Below are 20,424 nucleotides of genomic sequence, written 5' to 3' on the forward strand. Positions count from 1 at the left end.
AGTATATTTGTTTATCTATTAGGCTGGTATCTAGGATGATAAATACTGGAACTTTTTAACTCTACTTGTTTTGAAAATTTTCTTGTGCCTCTATATGATTGTGACTGCAACTTTTCTGTTATCTTAAAATGAGGATACAGGTTTGAAACTCATTTTAATGATTCTGAGGTCAGCTAGTATTAAAGTTTCCCTAACTCTGTTGATAGAATCTCTCAGAGAGTCTGATTCCATGAACAGCTCTAAAAATCAGAGTATTTACAGCGTCATTTTGGCCATGACTGATGTCTCTGTTAATGCTTTTGATTTGCAAAGCCACATAAGGAGCCCTTTGTTATAACTTAGGGTTAGTTAGTAAAAATGAAGCAAATAAATAGTTTATTGCTTGGGGTACCATGTACTATATCTAATCAAGTCAGGTGTAATCAACAAATATTTATGGCCTTTAAATAACTTTTATAAGTTGAGCCTTACTTCATGCAAAATTCATGCTATAATGTCTCTATATCTTAAATCTTGTACTTCTATTTCAGACTTGCTCAATTATTACACTACTTACAACTACTTTAAAGCTGACTGGGATTCTTTTAGAATTACATCTCTAATCATGGTATTATGGTCGTTGCTCAAATGAGCTACCATCTCTAGTTACATTGACAAAAACTAATTCTTGTTTGACTAGCCAATCATCAAAGTCACATCCTTTTACTGTATCTGTTCCTTCATACTCTAATAATTCTTATTCACCCAGGGCTGGAAATAACAAAAATTTTTGTTTCAGACAACTTGTCCAATAAATACTTTGGTTTGGCAAACATGTCCAACAAACCCAACAAAATAAAATGTATTTTTTATAAGATCACGCACATAATATTTTGTTTTTACAACTCTATTTTGCATATTTTGACAACTTGAGCGTTTCAAAAATGCGCTGAAGTAAATAGAAAATAAAAACATAACTTACCTGCAAAAAAAATCTTAAAGAAAGAGAAAATGAAAGAAACTAACTACTAAAACTCAAAAAGAAAATATTAATTATATTAATTATTCTAAATTATTCTATATTACTTTTTTAAAACATTAATTATACTAATTATTACTTTTTTAAAACATAATATAAAAATTATTTTATATCTTATTACATTTTTTTTTTCAAATTTAAAAAAAATACTTTTATATTATTCAACGTGCCTTTAAAAAATGTTTACTTACTAATTTATTAAATAAAGAAACAAATAAAGAATATTATATGTAATTCTATTTATTTTTATAAATATATATTTTTTATGATAAATTTAAATCTTTTCAAACATTTTCTTTGATTAATTTTATAAACAACTTAAATAGGGAAAACTATTAGGATGAAAACTAATGTTACATAACATAACATAAAACAAATCAAATAGCGTAATAAAAAGTACAGGTTTCTATATGCATTATTGCATATTAATAAAAAGTACAGGTTTCTATATGCATAATTGCATATTAACAAAAAGTACAGGTTTCTATATGCATTATTGCATATTAATAAAAAGTACAGGTTTCTATAAGCATTATTGCATATTAATAAGCATATAAATGAGTTTTAATATAAATAATAGAAACCAAGTTACTTAATTCAAAAAAATTTAATGCTTTAACGTCTTTTAAAAAATGAATTAGATCAAAAAAATTAAAAACTTAATTAACATAACTGTTTGTTTAACTTCATTTTCTCTTTTGTATGCAAAATGAAAATTTCAAAAAATGATGTTTATATACTAAACTGAATTTACTAATAATTTTGGAACATCTAAAATAATTATAAAATAAATGCACATGCAATATGGGTTGGATAAAATGACTAGTAGATGATGTTTTTTTACCAGACAAGTGACGGAAAATATCTGAACTATCTAGTTTTTTCCTCACACTTAAATGCTTTGGATCTCTCTCCAATCTTCATGTTTTTCCGGCTCATACAATTTACAACTTTGTCACCCATATTCTTGGTTGTTCAACCAAAATACTTTTTATACTGTGGAGAACCTTATTTTTTTCTATAATATTAGGTACAGGTTTAATGTTAGAGGGTTTGTAGCAACCTCTAAAAAGTATTTCTTACTCAAAAAATTAATAAATCCAGTGCTATTTTATTATATACAACACATAAAAAGGCTGCCATATGAAAGTTATTTAAACAGACCTATTCTGCAAAAGAACAAGGTTCGATTTCTCAGTGAAGAGAATTTATTGGGACAGATGAGACCCCTTAGTGATGGTGAAGGCAACTTACATAGAAATAGAACAACTTTGATAGAAAACCCTCATGTAGATATTATTTTCAAAAAAAAGTTCCAATATTTTATCTTAAAATACTAAGAAAACTTTTAGCCAAAACAAAAATATATGCATTTAAGTTTAGGTAATCCAATCTATGTATATTATAGTTCTAGTTATATACCCTTACAAATTCAAATTTTGTACTCAGAACAACATAGTTTAATAAAGAGATTAAGAAGTAAGTAAAGCGTGTGGTACGACTTAGTTTTAAGTTAAGAATTTTTTTGAATTTTACTAAAAGATCAAGAAATTTATATTCAATAATAGAAAATAATTGACTAATTCAAAAGACAATAAGAATTTCATACAAACATATGTAGTAAATTGTTTAACCACAAAACATTACCTTAAACATTTTTTTATTGTCTTCTTCTAAGAACTTCCTTGTTTCTATTAGATTTTTATGTAGGTTGTCTCTTAACAAATATTTTCATATTTTGAAATTTAATGCTCAATAAATAATAAACATATAATACTTAGATTTTTTAACAAAAGTATCTGTGCATAATAAACAATAAATTGAGGACAGATAAAACTGATAAACTTGAATATATTTTACAAAAGTAAATACCCGCTTTACATGGCTACTCATAAAACAATTGCAAAATATCAAACTATATGTTTATGTGCACAATTACAGAATTCAAAATAAATTAAAAAAGATGTACAACTTTGATTTATTCCTATAAAAAGTAGCATATTGTATAACTCCTGCAAAAGAAATTGCACAAGAGAAAAACCCCAAACAATTATAATTTTGAAGACTTATTTTTAAGGGCAATGATATAATTAGATAAATGAAAAAAAAATTGACAAAAATGTAAATAATGTTAGACAATGTGCAGAGCCTATCAAGTTTAAGCAAATGATTGATGAATTTGACATCTTTGTTGTAGAGAAAGTTAATATACAAAATACTAAGTATAATAAATATAAATTTAATATTTTACTGTCTCTAACTTTGTTAGAGACTCTAATAATGCAATGATAATACTGCAATAATAATGCAAATAACCAAATTGAGTGAGAAAAATGTTTTTATTTTTTAAGTTTGTGAAAGTATTATTAGTACCCTAGATTAGTACTCATACTATTAGTAAATAAGCATGAAATTAAAAACATTTATTTCAAAATATATATTGTTATATATTGTTATTGTAGATATTATATGTGTGGTACTTTAATTAGAACAGAAATTTAATCTTGCACTTCAATTTGAACAGAAACTTAATCTGAACTTTATTCTGAGTATTATAAACTACAATTTTTATAACTTTATATTGCTACGATATTGTTATGATTAAAACGCTACGATTTTTATAACTTAAATCTGAGTACTATATCAAAATGATTTTTTATAACGTGGTTATGAAAAAACTCTTACTAGCTGCACAAATTTCTTCATTGCATGGTTCAACTTCTTCTTTATTTCCATCACAATAAGCCCCAATGCTTTTTGAACTATTGCATTTGCGACTCCTAGACCTAACACCTCCATCACATGTAGCACTGCATTCTGTCCATTCACTCCACTCACTCCAAAATCCATTTGCAGAAAAACTTTTTTCTATAAAATAAAAAAAAGTATTTAAAACACTATGACAATTAAATATTTAATTTAATTTTATTCACAATACTTTATTTTGTGTAAACATTGATAAAGTATAACTATTTAACAATATTTTAAATATTTTTTAACTATATACTGATCAATAAAATTTTTCGATAGAAAAACATAACAGCAAGGACATCCTAAACTGAAGCCCACTGAAGACCCTGCATATTTATTTAAAAATCTTATTTAGTAAACCAATGAAAGAAAATATAAATACAAATATGTAAATGAGAGAATAAAAAATCAAGAAATTCGTGTAACTTTTGAAAAACCCTTTAATAGTCATTACCAAAGAAAATTCTAACATTGCATCTCTTGTACAAGGGTCAAAGTTATATTGTGCCATCTACTAAAATTCATTTTCGTGTTACTCATTGTTCAATCAAGTCTCATCCTTTTATTGTGACTGTCCCTATGTGCTCTAAAAATTCTTATTTGTTAGTTTTTTTCCTCGAAGGTCTGTTCTTTGAAATTCGTTTCCTTCACCTTGTTTTCCTGAGTCATATAACTTGCTATCTTTTAAGTCGCCTGTAAATCATTATCTTAATCTATAAACTTCATTTTTTTTTTCCAGTAACTTCCGAATCTAATAGTGGTTACTTATAGCTTTGTTAGAAGTAAAAATGTTGAAAAAATATATATATAGTTTACTAAAATTACATTTCAACTAAAGTGTTGGTTTGTTTAAGCATTGTTAGCAAAACTAATGAATTATAAATAATATTTATATTTAAAAATGTTATCATAATACTTTTATGATAACATTTTTAAATACAAATATTGTTTATATTATAGGGAGAGGGGTCTTAATAGAAAGGTGGTTGAGAATTTTTTACAGAACATCGTTAAAAAAATTTTAGTGTGGCTAACGGTCAAATGCGCATTTTTTAACAGCTGCTTCAACATAATTTGAATAGGAACTAATATGCTTATTTTAGTTTTATATTTGGTGAGAAATAAATGAAATTTTTTTTGAGAAATCAAAATTTACAAGATTTTCTATAGGTCGAAGATTTTTAAAAATGAAGTTTTTAAACACTGAAAGTTCTATTCAGTGTTTTCAAAGTTCTATTCAGTGTATTCTATTCAGTGACTGATATATATATTTTCTGATTATTTTTTTTTTATAAACATGGTGATCATTTTTATCAGGACATACTGCTGTGCTAAGAGATGGTAAATTTTTATGAATATAAGAAACAAAAAGAGTATTAGAAACAATTTTTGAACAACTCTGATGAAACCTCATATATTAAGAAACAACTCTTCTTGTCTCCTGAATTTTAACCCTCTGTAAGTACTGAAAAAATACAAACTTAGATATAGAAAAATTTTAAATTAAAATTAAATTAAATTAAATTGGAATTTGGATAAAATTACTATTAAACTATAATTAACTATTAACTAAAGTCTAACTTCTTACTTTACTTTAACTTATGCCAAGGTTCACACATATTTATACAGTGGCGTTCTAAAGCTTAAGGACAGTCACTTACTTTGATGTAAATTTCTAATGAATAATAATATAAATTTTTAATGATGCATTAAATACTCTTGAAATTTTCACTGAATATAACTAATAATATTATTTTTCTGAAAATCGAAACAATTTTTCAAAATAGCATTTAATAATGTAGTTAAAAAAAGATAGCGAATTTTTTGTGTTTCAAAGGTTTAAGCACACTTGTAGTTTTATAAACAAGGGCGTTAATTTATTAATGTTTTGTGCAATATTTTAATTTTTTATACAAGTTTAATTTAATTTTATTAATCTTACTTAATTCAAAATAGGAAAAAGAAAAGAAAATAGTTCTCCTGTAAAAAAATTAATCTTAAAATCAGTTGAATCAAAAACGTTTTATCGTCAAATTGCAAATTAATTTAATGTTTCCAAAAATGCTCTGTGTCAATCACCAAATGTTGTCTTTCTAAGGTTTCCTTGTTTGACAGTGATAAAACCACTTGTTTTTGTAAAAAAACTCAAAAGCTTGAGTTCAGAAAAATACTTAGATTGGACACCAACCCAGTAGGGAAAAGTTCTTTGGAATAATGAATTTAAGTTAATGGTATTTTGATCAGATGGAACTAAGTATGTTTGACATCCTGCAGGTGAGATTCATACCTAAGTACCAGCTGTTAAGAATGGTGGTGGAAATGTTATGTTTTAGGGTTACTTCAGCCATGATTGTATTGGAGCTATTCTTTGTATTAAAGGAATTATGGAGCAGCATGAGTTTAATGAGATCATCAATGATAAAATGCTTTATCATGCTATGGGAAGTATTTATGGGAACACCTAGATCGTCAATTAAAAGTTTGAAAACCAATAAATAAAAATGATTTATTCTCTTTAATAGAATGAGAATGGTCAAATATTTAATAAGATATTATAGTCAAGCTAATAGACTCAATGTCGTGTCATTGCCAGAATGTTATTGACTTTAAAAGTTATCTAGCGAAATACTGAAACTTTGAAATCAAATATTATTTTTTTAAACCATATATGTTAACTTTAATTAGTAAAACTACAAGTGTCTTTAAACTTTTGAACTGCAAAAAAACCATTAATTACATAATTTTATTTAAAAAAAATGTTTTTATTTTCAGATAAGTAATCTTATTAGCTATGTTCAGTGAAAAATTCAAAACTATTGAATACAATGTTCAAAATTTATAGCAAAATAAGTGGCTGTCTTCAAACTTTAGGACACTACTGTATATAGTAGTAGGATGCTAATGTATATAGCAGCGCTACATTCAAATTAAATTTTTATAAGTGTTACTATTTGAATAGAATAGTTACATACTGTATGTAACTATTTAGAATAGTTACATACTGTATGTAACTATTCTATTAAGATAGTAACACATAAAAAGTAATTAAATTTGACAAATTTTAATTTCTGTATATAAGTATTAAAAAAATACCTTTTACAAAGCTGTAAATATAGTTTGTATTTGTTTTACCAACGCATGTTGCAGAAGAAGAATCATTACATCTCCTAAAATCTTTACTTATACAGTTTGTTGAATGTTCACCTCGATTATCATGGTTGAGCACAGACCCACTCCAGCATTTCCCAAAAAAATAAAGACCAAAAAACTTGTATCCAAATAATTTAGCTTTTTCTGCACATGAACAAGCAAGCCTAAAAATTATTTGTGATTATCATTGTATATTTATGTTTATATGAATCAAAAGTCTAAAAAAAAAACTTTTTCAAAAAGCATTTATTGACAAAATTGAAGATAAATTTTTTTGTATTTTTTAATTTCCTTTCACCTGGAGCATGTTACTTGACTATTTTTTATTCATGTTTGTTTAAAGTTTAATTTACTGAATTTTCAGAGGTGACTCAGCTTTCTAAATAAAAAAAAGGCTAACAATAAACTGCTGACCTTATATTATTTTTGGGTGGAATAAGCGATTGCAAACTTTTTAATTTGGATTTTAAAAATTAAAATCCAAAGAAAAAAAACTTATAGAGCATGTTTTCTAATATGATTTTGAATACATAAACATTTTCAAACACATACACACGCACACACACACACACACACACACACACACACACACACACACACACACACACTCTTTGCTCACTGAATTTTAAAGCACAAGTAGCACTTGTTTCATGTTCATATTTGTTATTATTTGTTTACGAAACATTTTAGTATTGCATCAAGATTTGAAATTATGAACTTTTATAGATTTATGTTAATAAAAGTAATTTTTCGTGAATTTTTTGGATATTTTAAAAAAATGGTTTCTTGAAAATTTATACTTTTAAATTTAACTTGGTATACCGTCAACCGGGGTGACTTCGGACAGCGGGGTGTCTTCGGACAGAGTATTACTTATTATTCTACTTCAGTTTCTTTTAGCGATGGCGCGAAGCTACAAACATAAACTAAACTTTAAAGTGTTGTGTGGAACAAGCTCTAAAGAAGATATAAAAAAAGCTATAGAAGATCACAGTAAAGGCATGAGTATTCGAAAAGCTGCTGATAAGCATAAAGTCAAAAAATCAACATTGCATGATCACATTAGAAAACACACCTTAAAGAAGGTTGGAGGCCAGAAAATTATAAACAAAGCAGATGAGGTACTCATTGCTCAAATGCTAGAAGCTGTTGCAGATTAGGGTTTTCCTATCGGAAGATTAGAAGTCAAAATGATGGCTTTTGATTTCCTCAAAAATCATCGTGGGTAAAACAGTAGCAATTTGCAGATACCTGAAAATGACTGGTTAAATTCATTTATGAAGCAAAGCAATATTTCTAGCAGAAATGCTTCTAACATTAAACGATCGAGATTAAAGTTAGGAGTAGAAATAATGAATAATTATTGTAGTTTTGTCATTAATTATATGTGTATTTGAAATAGTTTACCAGTAGTTGTTTTTTTGTTTTTTTTTGTTATTTGAAATAAATAAATTTTAATCAAGTAGCTTTTTTACATAGTTATACATTCATTTTAAAATCCTTGATGTTGAAATTTTAACTGTAAAAATCCCAAGCTTCAAGTGTCCGGAGTCACCCCATTTCCTGATTTTGATTTTTTGATTTTCAGACCGTTTATTTATGCTAATATCATATTGGCAAGCTGAAAGCCAAAATTTCTTCATGTTCTTTATAATTACAGTGGTACGATTCACAAAAATATTTCCATTTTGTATTGATTTTAATGAAACAGTTTAATATTTTCTTCAAAAATCGTCCGAAGTCACCCCGGTTGACGGTACTTACAATTGGTAATAATTGTTAGCTTGAATGAATGTTAAAATAACAAATTAAATGGTGTACAATTCAGATTGATTCTTAAGTATAAATAAACAAATCTTGAAATCTCTATAAATAATCAACTTTTATATAAATTTTGAGAATTATGCAATGATAAATATTTTTCTGTTACTTGGACATTTGTACAATCAATATTTTTTGAAGAAAAAGATGACCGTACAACACATATAGAAAATTTCCCTCTTTATTCTATTTTCATAATTTTCTCTTTTTCCCTATAAATGTTTCCCTCAAAACGGGAAATTTCCCTCCATATCACATAACTGAGAGCCAGTTTCTTTGGACAAGGTCCATTCACTATTCGGCATTTTATGACAAAATGTTTTCGTTGAATCAAAATAAAGTCTGATTCCGTCGCTTAGCGATGGTTAAACAGGATGTTTACTAATAAAATCAAGTTTTATGATGACTGACTTATTTCAAAAGGCGATATAAAACTGTGATACTAATGAAATCACTAGATTATCATTTTTATGCTTTTTATTAATCTGAGTGTGTTAAGTTTTACAATTTGAAACCTTTTACATACTATAGAAACATAACATTTCACAATTAAAATTTCGTAACAGTACATTCCAACAATAACAACAAAAAAGAAAATTAAATTTTTATAGTACTATTGCAAAACATAGTTTTGAAATCACACACTTACTAAAGAATTAGCATAAATAACTATGCAAAATGTATATTTTGTTGTGCTGAAATAACAAATATTAAATAACTAAAATAACTGGGTTTTTTTCAGATATTTGTTTACCAAAAAAGTACCGTCAACCGGGGTGACTTCGGACGATTTTTGAAGAAAATATTAAACTGTTTCATTAAAATCAATACAAAATGGAAATATTTTTGTGAATCGTACCACTGTAATTATAAAGAACATGAAGAAATTTTGGCTTTCAGCTTGCCAATATGATATTAGCATAAATAAACGGTCTGAAAATCAAAAAATCAAAATCAGGAAATGGGGTGACTCCGGACACTTGAAGCTTGGGATTTTTACAGTTAAAATTTCAACATCAAGGATTTTAAAATGAATGTATAACTATGTAAAAAAGCTACTTGATTAAAATTTATTTATTTCAAATAACAAAAAAAAACAAAAAAACAACTACTGGTAAACTATTTCAAATACACATATAATTAATGACAAAACTACAATAATTATTCATTATTTCTACTCCTAACTTTAATCTCGATCGTTTAATGTTAGAAGCATTTCTGCTAGAAATATTGCTTTGCTTCATAAATGAATTTAACCAGTCATTTTCAGGTATCTGCAAATTGCTACTGTTTTACCCACGATGATTTTTGAGGAAATCAAAAGCCATCATTTTGACTTCTAATCTTCCGATAGGAAAACCCTAATCTGCAACAGCTTCTAGCATTTGAGCAATGAGTACCTCATCTGCTTTGTTTATAATTTTCTGGCCTCCAACCTTCTTTAAGGTGTGTTTTCTAATGTGATCATGCAATGTTGATTTTTTGACTTTATGCTTATCAGCAGCTTTTCGAATACTCATGCCTTTACTGTGATCTTCTATAGCTTTTTTTATATCTTCTTTAGAGCTTGTTCCACACAACACTTTAAAGTTTAGTTTATGTTTGTAGCTTCGCGCCATCGCTAAAAGAAACTGAAGTAGAATAATAAGTAATACTCTGTCCGAAGACACCCCGCTGTCCGAAGTCACCCCGGTTGACGGTACTATTATTATTTTTTTAAGTTGGTGTTATTAAAGTTTAAGTATAACAGTATTGCTTATAAGCTATAAGTTCCTATAAATAAAAAAACATATAAGCCTTAAAGACACTAATTAGTGTCTTTTCCTAACCTAACTTAAGTTAGGTTATAGTACAGACAAATATTAAGATTATTATAGAAAAATATTTATTTGCGAAACCCGAGCGAAGCGATGGGTCGAGTTTGAAAAAAAATTTATAAAGAGGGATATTTTGATTTAAAAAGGGAAATTTTGATTTGGTGGTAGGGAATTTTGAATATAATCTCCTACCATCAATACTGGCTCTTATATAATGTAAAAAACAACTGCCTCTACCGCTCTACTTACTTGGCATTTTCAGTCAACAGAGATTGCCCATTAGTAGCAGGAATCAGATTTATTAATGTTATTACTATTATTAGCTTATTTACTGCTATATAAAATTAGTGTAAAAAATAGAACATAATACTTCATATCTTTTTTATAAATAACACTTTTTATTTAAAAGTTTCATGGCTTGATTTTATGAATCCCCTCCTGTCAATAAATTTAAAATCATCTGGCAATTTGTTGTACAATTTTATCCTATTACATAAGATAGACTTTTTTCAGTTTTTTTTTTTGTTCTGGTTTTAAGTAACAATTAACTGCGTTTCTTGTAAAATAATCATGTACTTTGTTGTTTTTTATACAAAATCCTTAAAGGGCATTCATTTTCTGCAGTTGAAAAGTATTGCATATAAATGTAAACACTTTCATTTGAATAATTTCTTTTGCAGATAGCCAGTGTAATCTAGTCAATTACTATAGGTGAAACATACTTCAAGATTGTTCTGATAGCCTTGTTTTGTAACTTCTGTAGCATTGAAATATCATTTTTATTTGCATCAGAAAATAATAAAGCACAAAATTCAAAATAAGGTGCGATAATTGTATTAAAAATTATTGCTTTAGTTCACCATGTCAGATATTTGGCAATTCTCATAAGATATTCAGTCATCTTAGCAATTTTGGTTACTTAATGTGTTCAAAAAATTCAAATTCTAGTCAATTTTAATAGCATTGAATTTAACTATTTGATTTTTAAACTTGACACATATGTAAAGAGATTTTGTAGTGATTATTTTTAAACTATTTCACCTTGTAATCAACATAATCATCAGCTTACTTACAATTAGTTTCAATCCACTTTAAATAAAGCAGACACTAACTACTTCCAATTCATCATCAACTTTATCATCAATTCTTTTTAATTCTTACCTTCTAATGGAGACTAAAGTGTCATCTGTAAAGAGAGTAATGTTTACATATCTGGTAGCACTCTCATTATTATTCATGCATTATTCACATGGTAGTTCAGATAATAACTAATCACCAATTCTTACTCTTTGAGTTCTTCCGGTTAAATAACATATAATCCATCATAGCACTACTTATTCCACTTTGTAGCACTTCAGTTTTTCATATAATATTTTTCTATTAATTGTTTCAAACGCTCTTTTTAAGTCTAGCATTACTCTAATGATATATATATATATATATATATATATATATATATATATATATATATATATATATAGCAATATGTTCAACATTACTAATAGTGAGCATATATCTGTTAGTTGTTGCCCTTCCCCAGCCAGCATGTCATATTGGGCCCCACATGGGTTTTTCCAAGTAGGCCCTACGTGGGCTTTTCAAAAGGGTCCTAAATGGGCCCCATGTGGGCTAGCCCTTGAATATAAAATATAGTTACAAAAGCGCTCGCTTTTATATATGCTTCGAAGCAAAAAAAGGCTGACGATTGTACCTTTTTAACCTTTTTTGCAAATTTTGTACATGCGCTAGAGCAATTTTTCTGTAAGTTACTTATTTATAGTACTATTTATAAAAAAAAATGTTTTCATTATAAAATTTAGTTTATAAATATTGGTATGTGGTACTTCGCTACACAATTATAATATAACTGAAAAGTTCTGTATATTTTAAATTTTTATTTTTGTCCTTTGGCGTTTTAAATAAGCTATTTATTTATATTATTTCATTACGTTTTGTATATATATTTTTTTAAATGATAATAGATGTATTAATCATTATATATAGGTATATATTAATACCTGGATGGATCAATAAGTCTGACAGACTAATTGAACTATCTTGATATTCCCCTGGATACCATAATCAACTGACTGTAAATATTCAACGGATCATAGACTGCGTGATGATTATTATTATAAAGCTTTCTCTATTTGTTAATTTTTTTTATCCTTTTTTATATTTTACCTATGGTAAATGTACTGTTGTATTGTTTTAATGCTATAATCTGGTAATATTTAAGACAGTTGTTGTTCATATCAAAATTTAAATTTCACTTTAAAGTTGCTTGTATTTGAGTTCATTAAAATAAAAAAGTATAAATATACAAGATAGATATAAATTATATTTAACTTATTTTGGTTTAAAAATTGTTATGACATTGGCTATGCAAATTGTATTTTTGTGCACACACTATGAGTATTTAGTGTACAGTTAATTGCAAATAACTAGTTCCAGCCTGCTATAGTCTTAAAATTGCTGCATACAGCCTCTATGATTCCCCTGAGTGCCCTGTATTACAGGGCACTCAGGAGAATCTTTTTTAAAATTTAAAAGATAGAAGGAATACCTAAAATTCAGGACATTTAAAAAAAACTTTGAAATCAGGGAAAAATTAGGGAATATTATTTAATTTTATATTTTAATCCGAAAAATTTATTTTAAATATTTTTTTGTCTGATAGATTTCTTTTTTAATTTCCTTTTCAGTCCTAAATCAGTGGTTTTACTGTGTTCGTAATATGCATCATCTTATATAGAATGTTGATAATTGCATAATGACCACAGATAAAAAAAATTCTATCTAATTGCATCAAAAAAATTTATTAAATTTAAGCATTTTACGTATTTTTTTTTGGGAAAATTATTGATTTGGGAAAATTAAAAAACTTTAATATTTTATTTTATAAGATATCACAATGACGTTCAGTATTCGAACTATACAAAGGAAAGCTAAAAGAGCGTTTGATTCGGTAATGTTGAATCTCAATGACACAACTAATAGTAAGGATTCAGCCAATTTTCAAGATCAAGCAACATTGCCTACTATGGAAATGCAATTGCCTGAAATTGCAAATACTATTATTGAGACATTCGATCAAGAAATATACATGGATACTATACCTGATTTACAAATAAATGGTGACTGCTGCACTTCCACATGATTGCAAAAATGACTTAAATGAAAGCTCTGACTCAGATAGTGAGGCAAGTGAGTGTGAAAATGATTTATATGAATATAGTGAATTTGACATTAACAGTAGCTTACGTGACTGGGCTACTTCATTCAACATTTCTCATGCAGCTGTAACATCACTACTTCATATTTGTGGCAAGCCGGTTTATCAGTACCAAAGGATTCCAGAATTCCGTTAAAAACACCTAAAAGTACACAGATTAAGCAGATTCCTGGCGGACACTATTACCATTTTGGTATTGAAAATGGAGTAGTCACATCTTTAAGAAAAAAAATCAATGTCACTCATTTTGAAATCAAGAAATTGTCTCTTAATATAAATATTGATGGTTTGCCGCTATTTCGCAGCTCACGTATGCAATTATGGCCAATATTAGGCAATATTGTTGAATTACCAAAAGCAGATGTTTTTATCATTGGCTTATATGCTGGATCATCAAAGCCTTTATGTATCAATACATTTTTAAATGATTTTATCATTGAAATGAAACATTTATTTCAAAATGGTGTGAGATATTTAGATCAAGTGTATCTTATTAGGGTAAATGTAATTATTTGTGATGCACCAGCACGATCATATTTAAAGTGGATTAAGGAGCATGGAGGTTATAATGCATGTGAGTGTTGTGCAGAGGAAGGCACTTACTTGGACCATAAAATGACCTATCCAAATTTGCATGCTTCTCTTAGAACCGATAATGACTTTGTTAAGCAAAAAGATGAGGACCACCATTTACCCAATGTACGGTCACCATTGCTATAACTTAATATTGGTTTAGTTTCTAAATTTCTACTTGACTATATGCACCTTACTTGTTTAGGCATACTTAGGAGAATTATTAGCCTCTGAGCGAAAGGGGATTTGCATTATAGGTTGCCATCAAGGATACTACAGAATATATATGCAAACTTAATTATGTTGAGGAGCCACATACCTCGTGAATTTGCCAGGCGACCACGATCAATTCTGGAATACAAACAGTGGAAAGCCACTGAGCTGCGTCAATTTATGTTATATTCGGGAGCAGTTGTTCTTCGTGATGCTATTCCCATTAATATGTACCTTAACTTTCAAACATTTTCTGTTGCAATGATATGTTTACTGCGACCTGAATATGCGGTACTGTGACTATGCAGGGAAATTGTTGCTCCTGTTTGTTAATGATTTTGAAAATATATATGGTACAAACCAGCTCATATATAATGTACACTCTGTCATTCATTTGCCACAAGATTGTAGAAACTTTGGAGCACTAGATAGAATATCATCATTTCCCTTTGAAAATTTTTTGGGTTAAATAAAAAAAATGGTGAGAAGGTCTCAGAATCCAATTGCTCAAATAATGAGACGTTATTATGAAAAAGACTGTATCTTCTTGGATGCAGAAAATTCTAGCACTATTCAACAAAATGCCTTCAAAAGAACATTATACTGGTCCTGTACCACAAAACTTCTCTCAAGAAAGTTTTCAACAATATAAACATTTGAAAACAGATTATATTTTTATTTCATCAACAGTTGGCAACAATTGCTTTGAAATTCTAGGGAAGCTATCAATTGTCAGAAATATACTGCAAACATCAAAAAATGGTACATTCATTATTTACAACGAATTCATTCATTTGGAAACATTTTTTATTTATCCATTAGATTCTACTCATTTAGAAATAGTTTTAGCTGCTCATTTATCCACAGATCTAAAGTTTGTACTGTCTGAAAAGATTGGAAAAAAGTTTGTTATTATCCCTTTTGGTGATAACTTTGTTCTTATGCCTTTGTTGCATCAAGAATAAATTTAGTAAGTCAATATGACTAATAATTCTTATGATAAATAATTCCTGTAGACCAAAAAGTTTGTGTTTAATGGCTCTTTAACATAGCTGAATGCATATAAAAAATCTGGCACTGTTTTTTTATTTTTGCAAAGTTCTTTGTAACATTTATTACATTTTAGAACGTCCTTAATTCAATTAAGTTGCGTAATATTATATAAATCCTCAAAATTTATAATATTCCTCAATAAATTATATAAATTAGTTAGAAAATATAATGTGTTTTAATGTAATATCATTGCTGATATAGTATTAATTTTTCTAACTGTGGAATTAGATATAGGATTTAAACCGTGGAAATTATTACAACATATTTAATTAAATATTTATTTATTATATTTGTTATAATAAGTCTAGTATTTAATATTTATATCCATTAAATATTACTATATTTCAAATATAGGAAATGACAATTATTTAAATTTAGTATCATTTCCTAACTTCCTAATTTCTATTTGCAGCAACATGTCATTTAAGTTTGCTATTGTCAAATTTATAAGTAATCATAGTGTAGCCACTATCCCAGTGTCATGGTTTGTTTCAGAAGAGGAAGAAGAGTGCTTCTTTCCTTCTAAAGTAAGCAGAAATACAATTAAAAAGCTTGTTAGTGATCAATGTGAGTCATTGGTAACTTGGCCAAAGTTTTTGTTAGAGTTCTGGAAAGAGCAGGTACAATATAATGTTTTTGTAGGCATAATTTATATTCACACAATAATTTTTTTGATACAAATGATGCAAAGAAATTAAAAAAAAAATGTTGAGCATGAGTTAATATCAATTTTTAACTGTATATTTTAGCAACTTATGAAAGGGCTGAAGAAAAGGTGACAAAAGCCTTGAGTCAATTAGACATTGGCACAACTGACCAAGATGCTCCAGTGCGCAAACAAACCTCAAAGACGAGTTAACACGGGTAAGAAAATCTTGTTATTTCCTTATTATTACATACAATCCGTAATTAAATTTCGATTTAATAGATAATTTTCAAACAATGTAACTCATTTGTAATGTATATATATATATGTAACTCATTTGTACATAAAATATGTAACTCATATTTCAATCATTTTATTAAATTAATATTCAGTTATAGTCACGTCAGGTTATCCTTACGTAATGTAAGGTTATCTTGCTATTAGTAACATGTAATCCAGTACAACCTGCTTTATGTTAACGCCATGAAGGTCATCCTGTTGTAAAACATTGCTTCTACTCTTTTATAATGGCATTCATATGTCATTATGAAAAACCGTCCAAGCCACACAAGTGTTTAAAAATGGATATAAAACTTACCCAAACAAAAAACAAAATTAAATACTAATACCAGTTTCCGTTGGATGGCCTATTTCTCTACTATATATAATATTTTTACACTTTCAGACGTTTCGTTACTTCAAAGGGAATTTCTTCAGATTCTGATACTGACAATGAAGAATATCCTAGAAAAAAGTCAAATTTGCTGCAACCTCCCAGTCCACCTCCAAGAATAAATTCTAATGTTCAATATAATCCTTCCAGTTTTACATCTGTTCAATCATTACAAATCACTCCTAGTCGTCCGCCTTGTACAACAAATTCTCCTGTTGGTTTTTCTGTTGGACACGTTTCACCAGCCATCTGCAGTTCGCCTACTACTAGCTCAACCAGTCAGCATACACCATTGACTGCTCTGCACCACAACTCTTGTTTCTGTAGCTGAAGTTGTTCATGATATTGGTCAAGATATCCAAGGTTAGTATAGTATTAGATGTATTGTAAAGCCTAATTTAATTAAGTTTCTTGGCTGTAGTCTTTACTAAATTTTCTATTAATTTTATTTCTGCATATTTTATAATGTATTCAATTAAATAAATGTAAAACAGCTGATCTGTGCACCTTGCTTACTGACGTGCCGAGCTCTTCGTCATTATCAGCAATGAATTTTCGTTCAGGAGGTTAGTGTATTTTATATTATTTATAGTATACGATTACGTTCATGCCAAAATAAACTTTATAAACTATTGTTATCATACAAACTTTTGCACACACAACTCATCAATTTTGCCAAAGGGAATTGTCAAAGCAAGATTTAATGCAAATAATTCCTGCTGCAGTAACTGCATAATTGTTATGTATATGACACTGATTTTGTTTACAATTTTTGTTGACGATAACACCTTAGAGTTTGCTTATACAATTTTTAATTATATCAGAATTAGTAGCGTTAACAGCAGTAATTAATTTTTTTAAATGCTCAGTTATTTTGTTTTATAGGCTCGAATTTGAGACCTTATCTCCGAGCAATTCTAAAAACTGTACAGGAAATAAAAGTCACCTAAACTATTCATGGAAATATTTTAAATGCTTTAGTGCAACAAAAAAATGTGGTAAGCCAAGCGTCACAACTTTCCCGTGGCATTATTCCTATAAAAGAACTCCATGACTTCCAGCTATTAAACGATCAGCTCAAAACAGACTACAACATTTCTAAAGCTCTGGTTAGAGAACAGTTTATATTTAAATTACATTATATAATTTAAGCAGTTTTTATGAAAGAAGTGCTATTTGTGTGTTTTTGAAATAATTGTAAACTTTATTACCAAAGTAGATCTAGTTAAACAATTTGTACAATTAAATTCTTTTAATAAATATAACTCTACAATGCAATCAAACAATTTTGTTTAATTAATCAGAAAGACCTAGTATGAAATAAATTTTTATTTATAAATTTTAGTAAATGTTAAAACGCATAGTAACTTTGAATATAGGTTTCTCATTTGAGCAGTCTTGGAGGACGGAAAATTTTTGAAGCTGTAGCAAGAATGATGAAAGCAGTGATGCCAGATAACATAGCTCTCCAATTTAATTATAGTAGAACCAACAATAAAAAAGGAATAAAGGGAACTGAATTTTTCAATATATTGTGCAGTACGTATGAAATTGTATTTTGTATTTGTTGTTGTTTATTATTGTAACAAATTTTTTAAAGCCCAAATAGGTTTTGAGCCCAAATAATTTCTTAATTATGAAAATTAAAGATGCAAATATATTTGCATCATAGTAGTACTGTAGACTACTATAAGATTAGTCTACATTTAATTAATGATACTATTTCAAGTGTTTTGTGTTGTTGTGTTGAATTTTTTTATTTAATAATAAATAATAATATTGCATCACTATAATATGAGGTGATAAATCTATGACCTAGATTTTTTCTCTTTTGTAATTTTATATCAAGGAAATAGCGAGTGTTTTGTAACTATAACCTTTTTAGGTGCTGTTCAGCAAAATGTGCTAACTTTAAGTGCAACTGCGAAGGATATCGAGATAGCTATAGGCAAATGGTTTACTGGGGCGCGAGATCGGGGTGGCAAACGAGCGGAAAGAGCCAAAAGAACAAATGAAACGAGGCTACGTCAAGAGGGAGAGACAACCTGAAAGCAGGAAGTGATCATAGTATAAATTCATGTATCAGTCCAAATTTGTTGCCTGCTATGTACATTTTTTTGCTATCTTATTACTTGATGTGCATATCTCTTTTTTTTGAATATTTCTATAACTGGTGTTTCTTGTTAAGTTTAAGAACATTTCTATTTACATTATATACTTGGATTTAATTTATTGTTTTTGTTATAAACAAATTCCTGGTAATACTGCAACATTTTGTGATATTTAGATCAACGGTATATACATTTTTGCAATTTTTTGTTCGACTTAACTCGAATATTTTATGCATTTTTAGAACGATTATTGCTTCACTTGTGAGAATTATTATTCCCTTGTTATTATGTTTTCAAAACCTTATTTGTTAAGTTATGAAAGAACTTTAAATGATTTTTCTGCCCTTTCCTACACTATCATTACGTTATAATAAAGGAAAAATTTGTTTATTCAGTGTTTTAATTAAAGCTAATACTGATTTTTCCTTGGATATTATGAATCGCGAAATCATGACATGGATAGCTCACAAAAGTTTTTGTGAACTATCCATGTCATGATAGTTCACAAAAACTTTTGTGAAATGCAACCTACTGCTTTTACTGAAGTTAATAACAGATTTTGATTTTTGTTGCACTGAGTATAACTAAACACGTTTTTGATACAAACTTTTTTGTTTTTTGAAGAAACTAAAGATTAGAACAAAGAAACTAAAAGACTGGTGCTTACTAAAAGACACGGTTGTGCACGCAGGTAAAAATGATATTTTTTATAGTTTGATTCTTGTTCATGCATTAAAAGATGTTGTCTCTTCACTTAGAAATATTGTTAATCAACACATATGTTCAAATATGTTTTGAACAAGCCTAAAAATTGATTATCACTGTTCCTTTGCTAGACCATCCGAGTTTGACACAAAGTTTGGTAATACAAATTTAAAGTGTCTTAAAGCAAATTTTAACTATTAATAAAACAAGTCTAATATTTATTTCTTAAATACCTGAAACTGATGTATTTAAATTAAGAGAAAAACTTAATCATTTCGTATTTTCATGTAATATTTAAGTTTTGTCTGCAGAAGATGAGTTTTCGCAAAAGGTGAACGGTTTTAAAGCAATAATCAAGGACAACAAAAATGAGTTCGATTAAATAAAAATGAAAATAAGGAAGCTAAAGATGATGATGATAATACAGAATACAAACACCTAAATCAAGTAACAGAGTAAAGAGGAATGATACAAGTGTTTGAAAAAATTGTATTCCATGTGCATTTAATTTGCTTCACAAATTTATCTTTGACACTAATTCATAAAGCAATCTATGCTTAGCATATAAATACATCTTAACGCTAACATGCACTCAATTTAACTGTGAACGAGCATTTTCATAATTAAAAAATATGAAAAAATTGGTTAAGAATAATAA

General features: G+C 27.9%; 1 protein-coding gene and 1 long non-coding RNA gene across 3 annotated transcripts in view; one reads left to right on the forward strand and one right to left on the reverse strand.

The window, feature by feature from the left end:
* The window catches only part of LOC101238626 (uncharacterized), a 144,805-nt gene that overhangs the window by 60,008 nt on the left and 64,373 nt on the right, over window positions 1-20,424 (reverse strand). The window contains exons 24-25 of the mRNA XM_065794620.1: window positions 6,863-7,083; window positions 3,704-3,886 (exon numbers count right to left, since the gene is read on the reverse strand). Coding sequence (XP_065650692.1) covers window positions 3,704-3,886; window positions 6,863-7,083 — 404 coding nt within the window. The remainder of the gene's footprint in view (window positions 1-3,703; window positions 3,887-6,862; window positions 7,084-20,424) is intronic.
* Window positions 15,843-19,272, forward strand: LOC136078318 (uncharacterized). Of its 2 annotated transcripts, XR_010637718.1 has the most exons (7): window positions 15,847-16,251; window positions 16,381-16,495; window positions 16,963-17,313; window positions 17,445-17,516; window positions 17,836-18,059; window positions 18,330-18,489; window positions 18,836-19,270. It is a non-coding gene; the product is annotated as an uncharacterized LOC136078318 (long non-coding RNA). The 2 variants fall into 2 exon arrangements; XR_010637717.1 differs by having other exon boundaries at window positions 15,843-16,251; window positions 16,963-17,516; window positions 18,836-19,272.

Source organism: Hydra vulgaris, chromosome 03 (assembly GCF_038396675.1).
Source record: "Hydra vulgaris chromosome 03, alternate assembly HydraT2T_AEP".
In the NCBI taxonomy this organism is placed as follows: Eukaryota; Metazoa; Cnidaria; class Hydrozoa; order Anthoathecata; family Hydridae; genus Hydra; species Hydra vulgaris.